The following is a 24,349-nucleotide window of genomic DNA, read 5'->3' as shown; positions in this document are numbered from 1 at the left end:
GAAATCATCCCCATTCATAAAGGAAAACATGTTCACCACCTACTCTCCATATCCTACCTCTGGGGACTGCTTTCTGGCACTGATGTAGGTCTTGCTAAAGTTGTCTTTTTTTGTTGTTGTTTGTTTTCTCATTTTTTCCTGTTTTTTTTCCTTTTTTTTTTTTTATTTTGTTAGTGACACTTTTCCTTTCAAATAAAATATTAAAAAAGGTTATAACTGTAAAAAAACCTATCATATGTAAACTTAACAATTAGGGTTTGGTAAGTTCTCGTACCTAGTTTGTGAAAAGCCTCCAGCCAGACAGCAGAATGGAGTGTTTCTCTGAAGAGCTTCAATCTAGCTACATCACCTGTTAAATATCAGTAGTATGAAGATCCCATGTCTAGCAATAAAACCTTTCTTGTGTTTCCATCCTCTTTATCATTGACCTATTCAAATCCTGACATGCTGTGTTTCTATTTTATTTACATTCTGGTCCTCTCATGTCACAGAATTAAACATCTGGCCAAGGAAGGCAACAAAAGGTGTTGTGTTAAGAAGGTGTGTTTGTCAGAACTGTTTTTCAACAAGTCTCTTTTCCTTGGACTCCAGTCACTGTTTTTATAGAGCTTATTGTTCTGTTGAACCATGTTTTCTTTGCAGCTTGTACTTCATTCAGTGCCAGACCCAAATGGTGCTCCAAATCCTGCAAACAGAAGAGTAATTTCATTAATTTGTTATGTACTCACAGTGCAAGGTTATATGAGTTAAACTTATAAGGCTCTAGGACATCTATAATCTCTTGGCCACTTTAGAAGCTAAACAAGTCTTACATTAATTAAAAGTAGCACAACAAGCTGATGAAGAAAAAAAAAAAAGCTTTGAAAAGCAAAACAAGACTTGTGTCATTGCCCTTAGTGAAACACTCAGCTTTCTGTAGTACATCTAAACCCTTTAATTCTTTCCCATCTGAGAAAGAGCTATTCCCACAGGAAGTGGACTTTCTACAAACTAATTTTTATGTTTCTGTGAACTGGCATACCAGTTTTAGTCTAAATGAATAACGTTGTCATATTTTACAGAAATATCTCAGATACCTGGAGTGCTTTCCAATCATATTTTAAGAAACATGTCTAACACTTGTCTCATCTTACTTCTTCATTTAACATGGAGTGTGAGATAAAGAAATGCATGACTCAGTACTTTGTCAGAACTTGGATTTCTTCCAAGAAGTTGCAGAAGATCAGTCAGTAAGTACTGCACTGCAGCCAGGCAGATGTCTGGAAGTTGTAGTAGCTGGTAAATACAGTTCATGCAATTTCAATTATTTTGTCTGCATACACTAAGTTTCAGACCCAATGTTTGGTGAAATAACCCATGCAGGAAATAGCAGGTTAGAGTTTTAACCAACAGGATCTGTTGCAATCCCTGTATATGACACAGATTTTTCTAGGAATGCAGACATACCATACAGACTACAAAATGAACCTCCAAAGCATTACCTGTATTTTACATTCCGCCTCCACAAGCTGCAACTTGGTCTGGGCCAGCTCAAGCTCCATTTCCCTCAGCTGGTTTTTCAGCGTTTCCTTCTCCTCATCTGTGTCCTCATCTGAACCGTCCTTGGCAGAACTAGCAACCTTCACACGGCCTTCTTTATTGAAGAACTCCCGGCAATGCTCACAGTCATCCACTTTTTGCTAAAGTAAATACCTGATTGTGAATGCTTGCATTGAAGTGCTGGTGATATGATCAAAGCCTTTTCCTACCTCTGCTCTGGAAGAGCAGCACAACATGAGAGGGACCACTAATGACTTGCAAACTCAGGAACTTCTGGGGAAGCACAGCCAAGCAGGAACTCCAGCCACCCCTAGATTTATGGGCTCTGGAAAACACTGCTCTATTTTTGGGAAAACAGTATTGCTACCATAATGGGCTCTGTACTGCCTACATGTTACTTTATGGTAAAAAACAGTCAGAGAAATCTCCTCCAGAAAAGAAGACCCCTCAAAAAAATAAACAGCCCAGCATCGACATTAGTATGTAAGCAATATAGCATGGGAGAGAGCTAACAACTACTCATCTCTTCTCCAAGATCTCCCCCTTATAATCTTCTTCCCAAAACTGTAAGTCACTAAGGTACTCTTTTTCAGCCACCATTTTAGTAATGAAATAAATGGTGTGCTTTCTGCTATGATTTTGCTAAGAGACTTAAACATTGTAGACTGTGGATCTATCTGGTCTCTTACCCGTATTTTCTCAATTTCAGCTTTATTTGCTGTTTGTTGCTTTTCCAGTCGCTCACTCAGCTGGGAACAAATCTGACAAGCAAAATTATGTTACCAGACCATTTATAAATGTAAATTTCCTCCCAAATGAATGCTAAAGCACAAATAAATGCTACAGGACTATTAACATGGATAGACTGAGGGCTCTCAGAAACCCAGGAAAATTGGGATGCTGCATTAAGTTGTCTCATCGTACACATTCTCATTCTCTACATAGTATTCTTCTATGCCCAAAGGAGAAGTTTCAACATAAGTTATGAGCAGTTTGGCCTTGCTAAATAAGTCAGAAAAGGTTAGGAATAGCATGGCTCTTTTTGTTGCCTTTCGGATAAAAGAACTAGGGAACACAGCCAGAGTAGTAAAAAAACCCATTTAATTCCTCAAGACCTGTGTGATGCAGACTTAAGAATGTTTTGAAGGTTATGGGCTCACTAAAAAGATACATGAATTTGCTCCCTTGATACCTTATGATCAGTAGCTTGAATTTCAAAGCAAAATCTTTGAAAGGAAAGAAGCATCTTTTTTATTTCTTAAGAAATTTCTTAAATTTCTTATTTCTTTATTTCTTATTTTTATTTCTTAAGTGCAGTTACCATTTGATTGAAGAAAGGAAGTGGGGAGAGTACCTTTTTTTGGAATGAGGTGAACCTTTGATATACAAGAGCCCATATGATCAGCATTAGGCTGTAACTGATGCTGTGGTGACTGATGACCTACAAATACCTACATCAGGGGCAAACAGAACTGACCACCAAGCACCAGGATCTCAGCAACAGAAAATGCAAAACCAGCCACATGCTTCCCATTTAAAATAGCTAATAACTCTCCTCGAATGTATGGCATAGATTACACTTATTTCCAGAAATCTCCTAAAATACCTGAGAAAGTCTTGCAATTTGATAGCAAACCACATGATCATTAAGTTGTATTTACCTGTTTGTAGTCGCCAATAATAGAGCTGTTCTTTTTGATCTCTGACTCCGCCTTATCTAGTTCCCTACGACACATTTCCTTCAGCTGTAGGAAAAAAAAGTGTAGGGTTTATATATTTTTACAGTCTGAAAAACAAGCGGCTGGTATTTGCTCCTCCTTAGCCTCACTGCTTTCACACAAGCCTATACTCTACACCAGGGAATAATGATTTAGCTCAGCTCCATGCAGACAAGGAAGAGCTGGACTTTGGTGGCCATCATTGTTGTAAAAATTGACTAGCTTAAGAGAAGAAAGTATTAAAAAAAAGTGCTGACAGCTGAAGTCCTATACTGCCTGCCTGTGCAGCAATCTCTGGCACACTCTGCGCCTTCATGATTTCAAGTTAAAAATTCACAACCCTATGAAGCACCTGGCAAGAAAGTGAAGAATTCTGCTTTGCTGACATCCTTTACACTACAGAAGAGGGACAAACATGACTTAGAACATTAAACCCTTCCCACACTTGTCACTTTTTTTTTCCCCCCTCAATTTCTGTACTGCACAGAAATGTGAAAATGACAGAAATGCCCCTAACCTGAGCCGATTCTTCTTCTAGGCGCCTCTTTTCTTCTTCTGCATCAATCAACTTCTGTTTGGTCATTAGCAGTTCCTTATTCAGAGCATCTGCCTTTTCCTCTGCCTGAAACACAAAGCGTGGAATACAGCACTAAAGAGAGGCTTTCTTACTGTGCCAAAGCTGCTAGGCAGCCATGGGCACAGGCTCCAGCAGGACACAGCCAAAATAGCAGTCTTTTCATTCATGTTAATGAGGGTCTGTTCATTGTTATTAGTAACAATAAAACTTTATTCTGAAAATTATTTTTCTAGAAATTACCATCTGCAATGGCACAGCAGCAACAAATAGACTCCATCTCTCCAAAACTCCTCATTTAATTCAGTGATTAGCTTTAACAAAACTGGAATGGGGATTGCTCCAGAGAAATCCAGTAACAGAAATAAGATTTGCTTTCTTATCCAGACTGGAAGTTGACCAATACATTTTGAAGACAACAAAAGGCACAGAACACAACGTTCAAGATCAATAAAAGACTATAACCAGCTTAAACCTAAGTTCAATTTGCAAACATTCAACCTTGCAATGAAAACAGAATTAATGAAAAATGCATCTAGAGCATTTAAAAAAAACTCTATGACACCTACCAGTGGATGTGATACCACAGTCTTTATTACGTCACCCAGAAAATACTGCATGAAAAAACTTAGCTGCCAAAGCAAACATAAGAGTCAGACCCCTCTCTCCTTTCATTCTTAAAGAAAAGAGATGTCCCAGCGGAAACTATACAATCCTTTTTTACCTGCAGCTTTTTAAGAATAAAGATATATCATTAAAAAATCTTGGGTTCTTCATAAACCACTGAAAACTCTCTCTGCTAAGTTAAGATACCTTTTCCTGTCTTATACACAGCAACACAGTACTTCCCAATAGGTGTATGAATTCTACATAAAAATAGATCAATAACTCACTGATATATAAAATCTTCAGAAAGTAGCTGTACCAATTCCTTTCAAAGGAAGAAAATCAAAAAGTGAATTTTAGACCCTTAAAGTCCTGCTGATCCTTTAAAATAGATAGCAAAGGCAAAGAGAACATCTTTTCATTATACATGGTTTTTAAGCTGTTTTAAAGTTAAAGAAAACTGGGATGTGGGAGTCCAACAACAGTATAAAAATGAAGCCTATTTTCTGGTCTAGTGTAAAGGATATTAAGGAAATTCTTGTATTTCCAAATGCTTTGCTTTGATCTTTCAGGCTGCAAGATTTCAGACGTGCCATGAAGCTATTAGAAAAGGTGGGTTAAACAATGTCCTTCGGTACTTCTCTTTCAGGACATCTGGCTAGTAGAACTTATCATTTCAGGATCCAATTAGAAGAATTAATCAGGGTCCTGAAGTAGGATCAAACCTACCTATCTCCTCCTGGGGGATAACCCAAATGCAGCCAACATAATTTACCATCTTTGAAAGCATGACTGTTATATATCCAATGAGGTATCTCAAAGATTTGCTTAATTTTGTTCCTCTCTCAGCTCTCCATTTAAACGAATCACTGTAAAAGCATAACTGTGTCTCATACAGGCTCAAGCAGCCACAAACAACAGTTAAGAGCTGATACAAAAAGCTTCTTCGGTACATTTTTTTGCTGGAGTCCACCCCCTGAGAGCAACCGCCGGGCAGGCTGCATAGCCTTCTATGAGCTGTCTTTAATGAAGTGAAAAAGCATTGGCAACAGAAGCGCATTCTAGAAGCAGGGTTTTCACAAAGCATTGGTGTGTTCACTTCCTGTGATTCATAGGTTTTAACACTAAAGAGCAGTAAACATAATAAACCTGAAAGTCATAAATGAAACCTCATTAAAAGCAATATTCACCCATTACCATCAACATTTACTATGAATATTTTTCCAACAGCACGTTTCCAGGAGACCATGGGAAACCTTAAATTCTCTGAAGCAGATACGCTGAAACATTTTAAAGCCTGTAAACTCCTGCACCGTATGATTTTCAAAAGTCATTTTCCTTTGAGATTTCAGACATATATTTATCTTGGTACAGAACAAGAATGGCAAAACACAAGCACTTGAACTCTTCCCCTCATCTCCCCAAGCAGACAGACTAGATGTGTTCTAGCCTACCACATGCACTACAAACACCAGTATCTTTGTGTCTCTGCATGTCCTGTAAAAAAAAAAAAAAAAGCATATCCTAATAACATCTCCCCAACATGAGTATTTAAGGAAGGGAATGGGACAGCAAGCTTAAAAAAAAAAAATCCCATAACACAAAGCAAACCCAAAGTTTCCTCCTGAGAGCCCTACTGATAGGGGAAGCAACCCAGGATGATGAGTTCGCATGGGCAGATTTCAACAAGCCAAATGGAAACCACAGTAACATTTTCAGAGTTGCCTAAGGTACCCGAGAACCTCATTGCACCGAGAGCCAGACAGACTCAGACTTGCAAATTTATTAGCCATTTTGCAAAAGCCTGTCTGCTGTGAGGTCTTATTCATAAGAATACCAGTTGAAGGAAAACAGAATACAGCATCCATGTTATTATCTCTGTGACAATTCAAATACTCGCTCCTGCTAGACTTTCTTTTAATATACATAGAGGAGAAAGCAACTACTCAAGTACAGGCTCAGAACCTCTCCTCTCCCTCAAATTACTGTGAATGCTTTTCAGAGTAATTAGTACTTCAGTCGCCAGTCCTGTTTCCCGTAGACCTCTGGCACAGGCCTATATTTCATCAGTCTGCAATAAGGACATGGGGGAAAGAATCCTATCCTACACAAATAAAAAATACTCCATGTATCTCCTCTCCGATGAGTGCAGTAATGAGGAATTAGCCCCAGAACCTTGTCTCCACTAGACAGCATAAAGACATGGCTTACATTGTCTAAATCTTTTCGCAGAGCAATCTTGCTGGTCACCAGTTCATGTGCAAGATCATCATTTTCTTGCTCAAGCCTCATGTTTGCTTCCTGTAGGCGCCGGTTCTCACGCTGTGGAAAACAACAAAAGTAGTCAAGAGAAAGGTCTACCCAGGTGTTTGTGTATAAAACACAATGCTTACTGTGCCTAAGCACAAATGCCTACCCTGTATCTTAAGTATGCAAAGACAACTCTACCCGCACGAAATTCAGTGTGGACAAAACTAGCTAGCCATATTGTAAATATAAAATAAAGCAAACAAATTATTAGCTTTGAGAAGAAACCACACATAAATAACTGCTCAGCATTACTTGTTGAGCTATAGAAATGTTTTTGAAGATGGCAAAAGTAGGGGTGTCATTCTGCCATCAATACCTTGCCAGGAGCTTCCTACAAGTACTGATTTTCTTGGCTCAAAATAGAATTTGCATGCTGGAAACAGGTGACAGAGGAGGACCCTGGGAAAACCACTCTATTCTCCCTCCTGTTAACAACTCCCAGCACACAGACAGATATTAAAGAAAGTTTACATTAAATTCTTCAGCTGAAAATACATGAATTTATGTATGTAGGTGTGTGTTATTGTGTTATGTATATGCATACCTAATTTTACATTTAAAATTTATTCCTATATAATATTTATTTGATAAATAAAATCTTTATAAAATTATATACTTACCATAACATACATAATTTGAAATTAGGGAGAGGAGTGAAGGCAGGATTATAATCAATGGAAAGCAGAGTTATAATCAGTTAAGTATTTTCTTTCTGTTCATGCCTTTTGATCATGTTGTTGATCATGTTTTGATCAGCATGTTACACGAGTGCTAGAAGTGGGCTCTAGTGAAACAGCTGTATAAGCCTAAATATAAACTCGTACTATTCCTTTTTTTCATTGTGAAGGTAGGATCACAACAACCCCGTCCTGATTAACATTGCCAATATATAAATTCACTTCATGTTCATGTAGCTGATTCCCCTGTTGTATCCAAATTTGTCACAAAATGAAAACAGCTCAAAGAAAAAGGAGTCAAAGCAGGAACTTCCTGCAGGTACTGTGTGTTAAATCAGACCGGAGTAGGTAAGCGTTACCTCAAATCTTTCTATAGGATCCTCCTGTTGAGCTTGCTGCTCTCTCATGGTATGATATTCCTTTTCATATTTCTTCAGTTTCTTCTGGCTAATCTAAATTAAAGCAGCCCATTAGTTCCTGCCCAGAACATCAACAAAAGAACACAATTCACAAAGGGTTATGGTATAAGCTTTAGGCAACTCCTGCCTTCTACAAAACACACGATTATGAGTATCAAACCCTTAGACATGGTCAAAAATTCTTTTCCACTCAGTATAATGACAGAAGCATCCCTTCCTCTTGTCCTTTTGTGGAACATAGAAGAGTTTTTGAAAAGCATCCACAGGAGCATCGTACCTGAGTTTTCCTTGGTGCTGCGCAGCTATTTGATGCTCCAAATACTACAGTGGCTTAGCATAATAGATTGCCTTGAAACCCACAAAAAGTGTTTAGTTTTTGAACTAGCGTGATGCTGAGGTTTCTTCAGCTTCTTTTTCAGCTGCAACATTTATCATCATGCAGAAGTATTTGGTTTACTTTACATGAGACTGCAAATGCTCAAAGGGCAAGTGCAGGCTCAGCTGACATTTCTGCTGGTGTCACTCAAGCTCAGTAGAAAACAGTCCAGTCCCAGAGCTGCCTAGATGCCTCGGCAAGCAGCGACAGCTCGGAAGCACGTATGCTCTGTCCCCTAATGCTCCAGGATTCAGAAGACTGGAATTCTGTCCTCAGCTCTGACAGACACACAACACTAGGAAACTGACTCTCTCAGGGTCCCAGTTTCCCCTTCTCTGAGAAGGGACAGAAAGGTGGTGTTGAATTCAATATTTTTTGCACAGTGTTCAAGTCTTACAGGGACAGAGAACACAAAAGAACCTGTAACAGATCCTGACCAGCATCTTTCCTGGTGTCACCTGTCAGCTGTGCCAGATGCTACAACGGTTTAGCAACATAGACCATGCCAAGACCACGGTGAGCATTTCACATGCAAGTTAGTATGCATCTAAATTAAATCTCTAGTATTAAAAGTTGCTGCTGAACCTTTATTTTCAGTAAGCCACATAGATTAAAAAGCCATGGCTATGTTTTCCTCTTTAACAAAGCCTTGACTGGGAAACATGTTAAACAAATTTTACAAGTATAAAGGACAGGCAGAATGGAAAACATGTTTAGTTTCTCTTATCTTTGGTTTTATCATTAACAACCTTACTTGACATGAACTGTAGAAAACTGGTAGCTAGGCTCCCTCTAGTGAGAGCTGCACAGAAACATTTCACCCTACTTCAGTTGACATTTTTTTTGGAGATGCCAGCCCATTTAACTGGAGTCAGTCCAGCCACATCACAACTGCAGAAATTATTCTTACTAAGCACTCCAGACAAACATGAAGAGCATTAACCCTTTACTGACAATGAAGCCAGTAACTTCAGCAGATTGTTTCACTGCTATGCCCCTGCTGAAAGACTCCCCAAATTATTTGGTTTCATACACCAAATCTCAAGCTATGTAAAGATTAGATCTTGAGAATTGAGGCACCCAGCCATGTGAGAGAGAAAAGGAAAGCAGGCACACTATTGTGTTTTCAGCTTCTACTTTTCTGAGTACCTTAATCCAGTTTTGCCTCTTGATACCAATAACAAGGTGATCCTGAGAAAATTTGCCATTGTTGCTGATTCTGGATGTTGGAGCCTTAGAGGGAACCGTGCCCTGGGGAAGCCAGCAAGGCCTTTGCGTTTGCATGGTGATAGAAAGCAGAAATGAACACTGAAGTCCCACCACAGTTTTTCAGGGGCACAGGAGGTAGCAGTAACTCTCTTAACATTTGACTGCAACACTGAGGAGTAACTTTAAGACTCCAGTGTTGTCTCAACCTGATCATTTACTGACCTGCTTGCCAGCAGAATGCTGTTGTAATCACAATGCCTTAGCCAGGCTACTTCTCCCTTACTATAAATAATTTATTTTGACATCAGGCTCTTTTCTGCTCAAAAACACTTCCAGATACAGAGCTGGAGATTTCTACTGACAGCAAAGGGCTTATATTTTAGGTCAAAGAAAGAAATTCATGTGCAGCACTCCCACCAGGGGCAACACACATGGATGTCATACAGAAGTGTTCAGCATCTGTGCAGAGCCCAGTAGTGCAGCCTGTACTTTCTCCATAACCTCCCATTTAATCCCCCCCAAAACACAGAGCACGCAAGGAAGCAGTGGACAACCTTGCTGTACACCACTCACAGAAGACTTGTTTGCTTTAACTACTTCACACAGCACTGGGAATGCAGGGAATTTTGGCAGACTGGGAAAAGGAATGAGTTGTTGTTCGGAAACATGAAAGGCAAATGCACTCATTACACATGATCTTAACCAGATGCATGTGCAACGTCTAATCTATGGCTAATGTTAAATGATTGGAGAACTAAAATAGCTTACTGTCTTGATTACTCTGTAATTTCTGCACTAGTTTCATAGAAGATATGCTTGAACTCTGCAGAATACTGTTATGCGTACTGCTACTACACTAGGAGTACAAGATGCCTTGAATGTTAACATATTAGGGAAGTTGTGTACTTATGCACTGATGTTACAAGGAATTCCTCTAGGGAATTTCAAGGAAAAAGGATACTTTGAACCATAGCAAGGTAGTTGACTAAAAACTAATCTACATGAAACTGTAAAGAAAGCATGACAGCTTCTTTAAAATACACCAAGTAAATTATTAAAGTTCCATTTTAGAACAGTACACACCAAACTCTAGTTTCTATTCTGTTCAAAAGAAACCTCCTATAAGGACCAGAGATGACATGTTATTGTGATACATGGTTTCTGTTATGTAAAGTCAGAAGTCTAATTATCATCAGTGTTTCCAAAACATTGGCTGTATGAACAGTTAATCAATGATTTGTGGGAGAAGTCAAACAGCTGTTGACGACCACATTGAAAGACAGTCTAGATTAGCCTGGTAGCCTTAAAACACCTTCACAGAAAGTAGTAGGTACTTACAAAAGATTCATGTTCAGAAACATCTGCACACCAAACACTGTACAGTACATCAGAGCTTGGCTTCCAACCCGAATGTCTTAGCACTTGTTTCCAGTACCCAAATGAAAGTCCAAGAAGGAAGCCAATACTGTAAACCTCCCACATGGGCTGCTCAGAAAAAACAATGCTTTTTTGCATTATTAAAAACTTCAGCTAACTGTGGCAGCTCTAGACAACACACAACTCAGCACTTTAGTTTCAGTAGACACCCTTTAGACTACAAAGATCATAACAGATTAATATGTTATTGTCAGCTACCTACACTGCAAGTGAAATAGTCTTGAATGGGAAAATAACTTAAAATGCTTTTTAAAAAAGCAGCATACATCCCCCACCATAAAGCAGTGACAAATCCAAACCTCACACAGGGAATACATAAGCCCCAAGGTCATTTCCCTAGCTTAACTTGTAAGAAATTTTAAATGCCAAATCATATTCCTTCATATCCCTAGAAGACCTGTAAATCTATCAATGTATTTTTGCTCCCTATTGCAGCACGTAAGTCACATGCACCCACAATTAAAAATAGCTATTTTCTGTCTGAAAGATTACATTCTGTTTCTGCACCATTCACTCTGTTTTAAATGAAACCTCCCCACTACCTCTCAATGAAAGATACTACCCTGTTTGCAGCTACTACTGGAGAAATATCTCATCAAAGAACTGCAGAGATGTCTGCAACTGTTTTATACTAGTGCCATTGGTCATTTAAGTGGGTTTGGGGTTTGGGGGTTTTTTTGGTTTTTTTTAAGTAGTCTGATTTTTAGTAGCACTGAATATTGCACTGAAAAAACTCTGGGTTTGAGTTCTCCAGGTGGGCCCATACCACTCTAGAAATCTTGGAGCTCTATTGCATTTCACTGTAAAGCACCTGCAATGTTATTTGCATTTGGACAAGTGAGTTGCAAAGTTACACATGGAGACAGAAATTGTACGCATTAAAGATACATTTGCAGTTGCACCACATTTTTACCTTCATATTACATGCTAATTCCATCAGCTTTTTTGCGTTTTCTTCTGAACGGTACCTCTTGGGCAGCTGTACACGGAAGAACTTTAAAGCCCCTTCAAAGTCAGTGAGTAACAAATCATCCTTGGTAGTCTAGGGACAAGGAAAGAAAAGCCAGTAATTGCAAGCAGATTTTGGACAATTACTGAATTCCCAGGGATAATAAAGCAACAGCAGTTTTATAAAGCTCCAAGAACATAACTACTTTTTAACTTTCTGCAAATAGTGTTTGTTTCTATTTCTGCAACCTTCTATTTCTCCGCCACCCCCCTCCAAAAGCACTGCACTCTACAGAGCACGCCAGGCAACAAGCACATTAATAGAGGAAGTTGTTAGCTTTTCAAAAAGAAACATAATATTTTTGTAACAGGCATCTTAATTTTTTTATATGGTGCGTGATAATGCATAAAACAAAATGTAACATTGCATACTCACTTTTAATAATCCCAGTGCAACATTAAAGATAACACTTATTCCCTGGAGAGAAAATAATGACAAAATAAATTAATTTTTCAGTATTTACAAGACTGGATATTAATTTATTTGGTAGGTTTTGTTGTTTGTCTAGTTTCCGTGAAAAGGAGAACCAGGATACAAATGTCACCAGGTGCTATATTAAATCAAAGGCCCAGAGAATGACTTTGCAAACAATTAGGAAAGTATCTTTACTGGATAGACATTATGGATAGCAAAACAATGTTTCAACACAGGTTTTACTATCTTCTTACTAGTTTAAAACGCTGAAATTATGAAGGCACTGTTGTGTATTTTATTTTTTAGTGACCAGTTGGTCAGTTCAAGATAATTTAATTTGCATATAGAAACTTCTGAAAACACTGGATTCAAATGCAGCAATATAAACAACCATATATTCAGTTATGGTATTAAAAAATTGGGATAATTTGTGTCATGAAATAGAAAGTGACTCACTTTAGGACAGAGACCACATCATCTATTTTGCCACTACTCATTAAAAGTGTTTTATTTATATTGTCCGATTAAATACAAACAGTTCCTATGGTCAATAGTAGCATACACCTTCTTAATCAAGACACAGTGCTCATCTTATTTCAAGATTCTGTCTTTTTTTCCCATTAAATTATTCTTTCACTACTATTTTAAAATGATAAAAAGACCTTAAAACTTCACTATGAACACATTTACTATTTATGAATTGAAAATGTATTTCTAAACAAATAGACCTGATTTTCTTGATACCATCTGTTGCTTTCTAGTACATTGGCACATAGAGAAAGCAAGCAGCAGACAGATACAGAGTAAAAACATTGACCAGGACATTTATGAATGCTGAAACCCTTCAGTAAAGGAAACGCAGACAAACTGCCACTTCACAGTCACACCTGCAGATCCAATGCAGAACGGATGCATAACCAGTGAGTAAAAAAGCAACCCACTAAATAACTCAGGGATGCTTCAGTACAAAATGTGATTTGACCCAAATTACACTACTTACCAGCATACTTCCAAATATACTGTTCTAAACTTGATTACATAGAAAATCTCAGAAACTCTCAATAATTTTTTTCTCTAAATATATGATGTGAAGTATAACAGGAGAAAGAGCTCCAAGCTTGTTAGATTACCGGCATGACAGTTAGCTGGGCAACTTTATACACAATGGCCTCCATGCAATAATATTCTAGGAAAAAAGTAGTTATCACTGGATATAATACAATTTAACAACAGAGAAATCCATTTGTATATTAACTCTCATCCCATGAGCACTGTACAGAATCTTACATAGATTCAACAGTGTTATAAGAAACAGGAGATTATAATCTTTTATACAGATATTTATCCCTAATTTGTATCTTTAAAATGCTGAGAACTCTTTTTCATTGCAGAAACGTTAAGAATTCTACATAAAAGTAATTATCACATGCCTAGCTTTGAAAGAACAGATAGTAACAAGGACATGAATCAAGATAGTGAGAAACTGTCAAAGTTGCTAGCAGTACAAGTCTCCAGTTATAACACATACCTCACACAAGAGTAAGTCAATAATATGGAAGACCATGTAGAGAGGGAATTTTGCAGTGAACAGTGTAAGGAACCACTGGGAAGCATACATGTGCGCTTCAAGGCTAATGTCCAGAAAGTGGTTATACAGATCAGGAATGTATTCCTAATGATAAAAACAACACAAATACTGAAAGTTAATTTATACTATTTTGGAACTGTAGCTGAAATCCCAAAGTAACAGAAAAAATCAGGGTAGAGTGACAATCTGTGCAGCAAGGCAGGTTTCTGTATCCACCCATGCCTGACAAGACAGCTGCCTGACATGCTAAAGGACTTTCTATGGATGCCGAAGGTTTGACCTGACATGGATGCTCAGAAGGACACTGTATCCCATGCGCAATGGGTCCAACCTCCAAGCTCTCATCTTCACAGGAAACTCAGCCAGTGGATGTGCTGACACTGCAAAGCCACTCTGCAATGTGCCTGCAGTGAGCTCCAAAGTCACTGGTGTGCCAGGCCACACGAGAGCCACTCCAATGGGTCAGACATGTCTGCCTTCAATCTTACTGCTGCACAGTAAGCAGCACCAGACTGGTCTCGAGTCAACATTCTCTCTTCTTTAAAAACCTCCAATATGGGTAGTCCTCACACTTCATCCTTACTAAGAGGTTACAAACACTATTTACATATATGATAAACAGCTAGTTTTGAATTGCAGGCTCTGATCCATTCCCTTCACGCAAGTTTGAACACCTACCTGCATGAGGCGCTCCAGCTGATAGAACTTGCAATGCAAATCTTCAAAGTTTTGTTTGAAAAGTTCCCTGAGTCCATAATCAAACATGATTTTGACCAGAACACTGAAAGCTTGCTCCTCAGGCATCTGTGAGAGAGGAAAGTGTATTTATCACAGAGCATTTAAATCTTTCATATCAGTTCCATTTGCCCTTACCTCCCTTCTCCCTCTTATAAGAAAAACCAAATTGTCACTACTTTTTAAGCTGGCCCTATCCAGTTTAAAAGTAAATAATATTAACACACAAAATGAGGTCTAGTGTTGCAAATGGTGTTTCATTCTTATTCTGTGGAATAAACCATCTCCCAATCACCCAACTAAAAATAAATCTTTCAGGTGTTAAGCCCAAATCAGTTTCTTGGTGTCTTTGTTCCAAATCATGTCAGAAACAGAATCCTACAGATTTTGAACAGCCTAACCCCCGTCACCTACATAACAAAGACGGATGCAGTATTACTAGGTGATGTTAAACAGGATCCTTCCCTTATTCTTTATTTACCTTTTCAAATGACATTATAACATTTGATGTTTGTTTTTTTATTAGATGGCATAAATAAGACAGACCAGTAACTGCTAACAAAAGTTCCAGATATCACAACTCAGCATTGGTTTGGGAAAAGTTCAATATCCCTTTCCTGCCAAAAACTGAAGAAACACTCATCATGGCTCATCAGTGCTTAGACATTTTTCCCTGACATCAAAATTCAGTTTTCATACTTCCACAGTAAAGTCTGACTTCAGGTCAATCACTTGTTCCTGTAAAGGACAGAACATCCATCTCAAGTATTCTATTATTAATCTGCAGATGGAGTTTGTTAAAGCTGAAAACTTTGCTGAGACATTCCAAACTGGTAGTGAAGGACTCACAGAAACTTAATTTCCTTTTCTGTAACATTTCTTTTTAATCTTTATTTTTCACACTCAAAAGGCAGACTTCAAAGAGAATCAAAAAAAAAAAAAAATTCTTTGAAATTTAGCCTTTTTAAATGCATATATTATTCCCAGAAGCAACAGCTATTGTTAAAGAACTCTAGAATAATGCACAGTTCATTCTTGATAGTGGGTCTCTCTAATGCAATGGATATTAAAAAAATGGACATATGACAATGAAAAAGCTAAAAGAAAACATGTCTATTTCAGTAAAAGTGTTCAGTTCTCTTTTCAGAAAGTATCACCCTTCTTGATCTGATTTAGTGTAGTAATACAGAATTAATTGCTTATCAAGTAAATATTTCAGATTACAGTTACAAAGAACTAAAAGGTTATTATCATTAATCATTTGGATTTTGTTTCAAAAGAATGGAGTTTACGATCTCTTCTATATCCTCCACTAACTGTACAACATTATGGAAATACTCCACTGAAGACCAGACTTCCTTTTCCACCAAAAACTGCAGGGAAGTCTTCATACTTAGTTCTCTCTGGTAGCAACAATCACTAAAAAGCAGCTGGGGAAAAAAAAAAAATCTCAAAACACTACTGGACTTCAGAACTCTGTTCAGTTTCAACTACCCACGCTTGCAACAGAAACGCTGAAAAAAAGCAGACCTTTCTTTAAAAAAGAATGGCCTATAAATAATTTGTACAGATCTCCAATTCTCTCATATTTCCCAAGTGCGAGTGAATCTAAAACTTTTGCTTCTGACATACAATAACCGTAAATCTCTCTATCTTCTGAACATGCAAGCAATTAAAGGATATGAGTCGGATGAGATCCTTTCTACCAACAACAAAGTTTAAAAAAGCCTAATTGAGTATCTTTTAAAAAAAATAAAATATTATTGTATCCTTCACTAAGCTCCCAAACCAAGAAGCACAAAGGCCTAGAATGCAGTAGCCCATGTAGGCAGCGTACTACGTTCAAAGCACTGAGACCTAATAAACTGACAGGCCATCAATGTCATAAATGCACTTCTGTGTATACAAGACACATGGCAATTACCATCCATATTTCTGACTGATTCCAATAGAAACGTCTTCTAAAAAGCTTACATCTGACCTTGAGACCCTTTAACAGAAACATTTACAGTGTTGCCTTATACACAAATTCCATGCCTACTAGCGACCAAGAGTACAAGCCTGTAGTGTTTCAAATGGAAGGGGTCCTGAAACAGAAACACAGTGACATGAACACTGACTGTAAGACAAGAGTCATTACAAATACCACAGTAAGTTTTAAACAGTATAGTCTTCTCTGTCTAAAATCACATTATTATTGACCAACATAAGTGGATATGTGGCTTGCAACCCTGGTACAGGAGTTACCAACGTTTGTTCTAGGCAAAGTGGAGCAATATTTAGTCTTAAGCTTAAAACAAATGGGGGGGGAAAACCCACCACTTACATGTAGAAGCAGCACAGCAGCAAGAAATGATTGGCCTTGACAGTAACCAATCTCTTCATCATAGACAGAGTAGGCCTAAAAAAAAGAATCAAGACTTTACAGTGTATCTGTCTTGAGCTACAAACACAAAGAAACAAAACACTGCACTGAACATAGCTCCATAAAATTTTCGCAAGGTGCATCAGTTACTATTCTAATGAAGGGATAACCTGTATGAAAATCGAACTGTGATATATAGTGGCAGTGGCTGGTTACAGTGATGCACCAAGACCGCTGCAGCCTATTAAACCACTTATCTGAGTGCTTTTACCGCTGAACAGGTGCTACAGGGACATTAGCAAGAGGGAGAAACAGTAGGAACACAAAAGAAAGAGTGCTGGAAGCTTAAAACATTCCAGTTGAGATAACCGAATACAACAACAAGCTGTCCATTTTTGATAATTTCTTCCTTTTAATAAGCAACTTCAATGCATGCCTATGGCTTTATAACATTTATGGGAGGTACATAGTTATCCCCAGTTTTAAAGACAACTACATATAAGACAGCAGCTTATGGCGTACGTTACACATAAAGGACACACCCAACATGCAACAGCAAGAGGCAACAGCAGCATGATTTCCTCCATGTGTCCCTAACTTTGCACGCACAACTTAGACAATACTGACAACTAGGGAGCATGCTGCAGCCAAAGGTGAGCTGCTCCTGATCAGTATGGAATTAGCCCTCATTTCCATCATAGCATATCATTCGTCCAGCTTGATCCAAGTTGACATGTCTGGAATCACATGAAGTCTCGGTACCAAACACCTTCGTGTTCAGGAATCCAGAAAGGCATATTACTTCAGGTCTCCTATCTGAATGGCACTATGACCAGCTAAACATCTAAAACGAAGAACTGAGTCTAGGTTGAGAACTGAACTAGGCTGAGTCTAGTGCCAGAGTCTGCCTCCATGATATGGTTAACAGTAAGACATGCACATTCTTCCCAAGTAACAGTTAAACATCTGTTAAATGCTGTTAAAGTTAGGAAAACCAGTCAAGTAGAATTTAAAGAATACCTTGCATATTTTGTACAGGGAGTCCTGGCCATCTCCCCCAGTATCTTTAAAATAATCATGAGCAGGGAACGTTCGATTGATGTCTCGGGTGATAGCACTGTCTTGTGGAGACTCCTATTAGGACAAAAAAAAAAATTAAAATGTAAATTAAAACACATCAAAAGAATATAAATTGCAGTATGCTAGGACTGAGAGTTAGGGGATTGGCATTGTGTTCTGTGCAATGTTCTAAATTTAACAAAACACAGTCTACTTAACCAGAACAGGCTGCCTGCAGGCTGGCAGCTCCAGATCACAGTCTTGATAGATTTGGTTACCTAAGCACATCTGGGAATGGTCAGGGAGTGGCATAAAAAGCACACACTCAAAAGTGATCCAGGACATTGCAACACAGACAGCCGCCTTCCCCTGGAGACTTCTGAATGTGAAAACTGCCCAGTTCTTTTATCTCACAACTACAGAGAGTAACCATCAATTGTAAGAAGCTGCATGCTGCTGTCCAAAATGCTGTCCCTTAGTTTCAGCTAGAGAAATCTCTATTCATCCCTTCCCCAGAATTAGACAATAGAACAGTAAAAAACTGAGTACAAGTCCAAGAAAGACAGCATCATATAGCAAAGCATAATAGAACGCAGGGACAGGTGCCTGTATGAGCTGGGCATTTCAACATGAGGAGATGGAACTTTGTTCTCCACATTGCTCTAATGCAATCCGTTTCAGATGCCTTAGACATTTGGAAAGCTGAACAATAACAAATAGCATACAATTACGAAAACCAGTAAATGTGAACAATGGACTGAAAAGACCAATTGGAAGAAACACCAAGCAAGCCTGCATCAAGGGCAAGTCCTACACAAAAGGCAGTGAAAACTCCTGGTAGGGATGAAAGGAATTTGACAAAGCATAATAAATACAGTAAACAGTAAAAGGGAAACTTAGGGCCTTTTCCTCCTGACTTTTATCTAAATGGTTTAAACACCAAATGATCTCCATGAAATTAGTTGGCAATACTGGCCTCAAATAGCCCACCCTATTAGGAATTGTCAGTATTGCTGAGGATGGCTTAGAAGGAATCCGAGTCCTACCTTGGAGACGTATCCTCAAAAAAGGTTTCCAGAATATGGAAGGAGGAGGTTTGTGTCAGGCACATCATGAGAAGCCATAAGCATTTGTGAACAATGTCCAGCTTAACCTAATCTGCCCTCTACAACAGATTCATGTTCCGAATAGGAAAATAAGCAGCTGCCATTCCTACACTGAGCTCTTCTTGGCTCTCTGTCAGTATTAGACATGTGACTACGTGAGATGTTCTGATCCATCTCATGCAGTTCAGTTTGAAACTATTTCTAGGGTAGTCATTTAAGCCAGAGCTCACAGCACAGCAAGGAAAAGTGTCCTTTGAAACAGAAAGAACTACCCTCCCCCATTATCAAATGAACTAATTTGCTTATTTAGGAAGCCAGTGGAAACAGCTCATACACATCATACATCCTCCTTTAACAGAGAAAACAACAATAAGAAATACATAGTTTAAAAACACACACCAAACGGTGACAAAAATCAAAAAATTACTACGCAGGCACACAGAAAGCAGCTGTCAAAAGATTTGTACCGTTCCCAAAACCTTCACTTTACAGGGAACATTTATGCGAATGGGAAGACTAAGCAGCTTCTTCCATGTGGATGGAAATGGGCTGATGAAAGAGGCTGTGAAGTCCCCATCGCCACAGGTGTTCAAGTCTCAACTCAACAAGGCTGTGAGCAACCTGACCTGATAAGAACTGCTTTGAGCAGAGGGCTGGACTAGATGACCTCCGAAAGTCCCTGCCAACCCAAGTTATTCTATAAGTAGCATACCACAGAAATCGCTCACTCAAGCTGTCTTTAAAACACTTAATTTACCCAGCATCTGGTAGGCAATTGTAGCGTGCCTTCTGAATCTGAAATTGTGCTCGCCATGTTGAATTAGAAAAATCTGAATTGACCTCTACAATTTCAGAACTATTTCTACAGTTTTATGCCATATTTTGTGACTTCTGATTATTCAGATTTCAGCTTTTGTATGGATGTGTTTCACCATAATGCCTTGTACCTTTTGAGGCAGCCAAGATCCACCTGTTATCTAGCTGATTACTATAAGTGTTGCTATTAACCAAATTGCCAAAATAAAACAGAAACCAAAGCCCTCTGTCTGTAGCTATTTTTTTGCCTACGAATGGTCCCTCTTTCCACTATTTAAAAGATTGCTTGCTTGGGCAGTTAATGAGAGCAAGAGCTCCTTGGTAGTGGGAATCATCTGAAAAGATGCTACAATGATCATTAAGCAACCGTTGCTAGTGAAAGGGTCAGAGGTTCCCTGGTTAGGTGGTGGCTTCCCTGGCAAAGACTGAACACAGAAATTAAAAAGTCAGTCTTCTCACATGTGAGATTACCATGTAGCAGTGCCCAGGCTAACACTGCAAACACACAAGATGCTCTGTGGAAGCAAAACAGAAGAGATGTTTTATTTTTAAAAAAAGTTTTACTATGTCCAAATAACCCATACTTCTGTTAGACAAATGGGAAAAAAAAGGTTAGAAGTAAAATAGTTAGTACAAAAGTGCATGATGTAATCAGTGTGAAGATCATTAAATACAGCGTTTAGTTGATCATCTTCTTCACAAAACAATTTTGCAAACAAGACCAAAATTACCACAGTGTGCTTGATTTTCTCTTCTGATTTCAATCCAAGGTTAATGCTCCTCTCTGTGGCTTAATACAGACATTTCATTAGCAAAGCATTACACTGCTATTACAATCAAGTTATTGGATTGTCTGGGAAATTATATCAGTAGTACTGTTCAGCTTTTCGATTTGATAATAATTAACATGCCAAAGAGGTCTGTCTCATTATAAGGAAATCAGAAACAAACAAAATCCTACGCTAAATAAGTTTCATGTAACTATAAGCCTTTTAAGTCAGCAAAGAGAAGTAAGATAATGGCTAGCTCTACTTCAGCTAGTTTTGCAAGTAGAGAAAGACAAAGCTCAGAAACAATTCTGGAAACTTTAAAGCATGTGAATACAATCTTAGTGATAACCTTCAGTTTCTTTAAAAGTTTGCAAGACTGAATTACAGTGAAGTACTCTGCTTTGCAAGAGCACAGGTACTGCTCACTGCCAACGTCAGTCTGCAGCACCAAGCAAGTGGCTTGCCTGAGTGGTACCTGCGCTCCGCTGCAATGGCAAAATAACCTTAGATCCACTTGATTTTTAATCCACTTATTAAATAGCAGAGACCAAAGCATCTGGTTGGAAACTCTTAGGATAGGCTTCTCAAACAAGTCACTCATTATGGCTAAAGAGAACTAATTAGTGGTCTCTCTCTAGCTTTGCGTGACTTGTTCAGCGCTGGACTCCTGTGTTTCAGTACAATTCTTCAAGTAATCTGTAACGCTAGTTCCTGCAGCTGAAGCATAGCTTCAGGAGAGAAAAATTAACGGAAATGATAAGGTTTAAAAAATGTTTTTCAAACCATGGCTTTGAAATCTCCCCATTAGTACAAACTGCTGCAATCCAAGCATTGTGTAACCTTTTCTTTACTCCTATTTTTATACCTTGCTGTGAGAATTGGCTCAATGGGCAATTTCTCATGCTTTCAGGGGACTGGGAACTGAAGGAAACCCTTCTGAACCCACACCCTTCACAAACTGGGATTGAAAAATAGAAAGCTAAGAATGACAGGAAGAAAAAGAAAGTAATAAAGAAAACAGAATGGAAAACAGCCATGAGAACTGATGCAAGTGTAGTGAGATTAAAATTCTCACAACAGTTCACTGGTCAGAAGGAAAGCAGGAAAATGTAGATGCTCAGACTAAGAACATACCCTTCCTCACCCTCTTTTATGCACTTTAAAATATTAGTGAAGTTACAATGAAACCTTCATCTCCAGTTGATTTAAAAAAGAAACTATGTGAGTAATTATGGAAACCAAAATGCAGTCCAGAAGATAAAAGCTCACCCATTGTATTAGCCTGTATATAAAAACATACTGGTTCCTACCTCCTCAACTGGACACACTTAAAAGACATTTTCCTTGTATTTTTGTGATCTTCCGGGAACCATCCCAAGATCTGCAAACCTTATCATGCAGTTACAACCTCGATCAACATCTTCAGACTGAGACTGTTACTTCAGAAGCTTTTTCTGTAGCTTAAGTCACAACTAAAAGACAAGGAAGAGAAGGAATTCCCAGTACCTCTTCATGGGGCTGATCTGCTTGCAGTTTTCAGCAGCTCAGGTTTATTCCTCCTAATCCACTACTTAAACCCAAGAAGATGAAGAAACAGCAGCAAAGAATTGCTGAAAGGACAAGGTCTGTGATGAAAAAAACCTGAAATAAGAAATCTCCAGAGAAACAGAGGAAGGTTGCCTGCTGGAAATGGCTTGCCACCCAAAGATCAACTCCTGTCTTACCAGGCTACTGGAGAAATCTGATGGGGGTATAAAACCTAAAGCCTTTACCTAGACACAGGTTGACTTCAAAATTGACATAAAAATGGAAAAACTGTGAGGCCCACACTTCAGATTCCCCCCTGCCCACACCCCCAGAATGATTCAAAACATGGAAGTTTACTCACTGGGGAGAGTTACCTGACATCCACCACAAAAAACAACTTCTGCTTAATTCTCACTCTTGCCACAGTGGGATCGATTGTCACATGGCTATTATTTCTTAGGAAGGTCCCACTGACTTTGCAAGGATTTTGTCACACAGTCAGAGATTACTGTGAGAAGGGTCGAGAGTCTCAACCGATCAGTGGCATTTTTACCTACTTTGCCCAGGGCCAGATCAGCACGTGACATGCTGTTGCAAGGCATCTCTGTGCAAGGCATAGACAAGCCATTCACGAGAGCAACAAGCCAGCTGACAGCTTTCAGCAGTTGCAACAAGCAGAAAAAGCCAAAACTCTCTGAAACTTTCACGGGCAGCAACAAGGGTAATATTACACAACGGGGATAAGTTATTTTGAGCAGATCTGTACATTTTAAGTACATCTGAAAATACTAAAAGGTCTTTTGATAGCGTGTCACCAGGTCTATTTTGCAGGTTGATGGCATTCCCAAAATTACTTTTAATAAGCACTATTTACACTCACTTTTACACAGAGTGCATTTCCTGCATTTGCCTTTGACCAAACCACTGTGAGAAGGTTTCACTAAAAAGAATTACACCTGTTACTAAGACCTTAAGGAAATCTCACAAAACCCACTTTCAAAACAATGTGCTTGTTAACTTCTCACAAGAAATGCTGCTCGTAGAATATAAGTGTTACCTGGAGTTAGTATTTACCGAGAACATTCACAAATAAATGGTATTTGTGGAAAAAACCCTGAATACTTCAGATAAATTCAGAATGGTTAGACAGCTGCAATTTGATACAATAGTGCATTGATACAGCATATTTTCAGGCCAAATATGGCAATATAGTGCAATTCTAAAAATAAAAGTGAATCCCTTGTGATATCCAGCCCTTTCGCTGTGTTTGTTTCCTTTTAGGGCTCAAGTTTCCCACAGGAAAATTATAGAGACAAGTTTGCCTACAGTGCCCTACATCATGTATGGATAAAGCATAAACAGAAAACGCACGCTGGAAGGTTTTCCTGCTCTTGGCAATTACGTACAAGCCAGACTATTTAGAGCAATCAAGATAAGATGAAAAAACCCCACCCACTCCCAAACGAACATACCTTTACCAGCACAGTTACATAAAAGTCATCCGAGACAAGACGTGAAAACATGTGACGTATCATTTATTTCTTAAATGTATTTATGATCCATTCAGACCTTTCAAATAAAGTGTACAAGTGCATTTCAGAATAAAAAACTACACTCTTCACACAGCTCTGTAGAACACTACATTTCATGAAGAAACTTGAAGCAAAAAACTTCCTATTAAACCACCCATGCATCCTTTGGCTACAATAATATCACTGATCAACAAGTACTGCTATTAAATTCTGAGTTTCCCTTTAAAGAGAAGGAGCATCCTAAAATATGCTTCCCCTTCCAGAGGCCTCTCTTTAAAGAGAGAATACTAAATAAATTAGCTAGGCTTTTAGGCAAAACAGTAAGGCTACTTAGTACTGTTGATGCATGATCCATATATTTGGAGAACAGGCAATCCTAGGCTATGTGAAATGCGTCAACAGCCCTTGAAATTTTAGTAGTATCAAGATTACATCAATCCAGAACAAATGGCAGACAAAAATGTAACCAGTGGAACAATCACTGAATAATGTGCAGTTTCTCTTAGGATGGGAAATGCTGATAACAGATTCAGAAAAGTGTTTATAAAATTCGCTAAGAACCA

General features: G+C 38.5%; 1 protein-coding gene across 1 annotated transcript in view; it reads right to left on the bottom strand.

Moving 5' to 3' along the window:
• Positions 1–562: 562 nt before the first annotated feature.
• RABGAP1 (RAB GTPase activating protein 1) overlaps positions 563–24,349 on the bottom strand; it is a gene marked incomplete at both ends in the record, with an annotated part of 64,185 nt that continues 40,398 nt past the window's right edge. The window contains 13 exons of the mRNA XM_082009202.1: positions 563–685; positions 1,482–1,679; positions 2,229–2,300; positions 3,201–3,284; positions 3,775–3,879; positions 6,649–6,759; positions 7,784–7,876; positions 11,779–11,907; positions 12,250–12,291; positions 13,817–13,960; positions 14,555–14,680; positions 16,938–17,012; positions 17,997–18,110. Coding sequence (XP_081865328.1) covers positions 563–685; positions 1,482–1,679; positions 2,229–2,300; positions 3,201–3,284; positions 3,775–3,879; positions 6,649–6,759; positions 7,784–7,876; positions 11,779–11,907; positions 12,250–12,291; positions 13,817–13,960; positions 14,555–14,680; positions 16,938–17,012; positions 17,997–18,110 — 1,416 coding nt within the window. The remainder of the gene's footprint in view (positions 686–1,481; positions 1,680–2,228; positions 2,301–3,200; positions 3,285–3,774; positions 3,880–6,648; positions 6,760–7,783; positions 7,877–11,778; positions 11,908–12,249; positions 12,292–13,816; positions 13,961–14,554; positions 14,681–16,937; positions 17,013–17,996; positions 18,111–24,349) is intronic.

The sequence above is a fragment of the Phaethon aethereus genome (genome assembly GCF_964289735.1).
Source record: "Phaethon aethereus genome assembly, chromosome: 20".
NCBI classification, from domain to species: domain Eukaryota; kingdom Metazoa; phylum Chordata; class Aves; order Phaethontiformes; family Phaethontidae; genus Phaethon; species Phaethon aethereus.
This window is presented reverse-complemented; position numbering and strand designations above follow the sequence as displayed.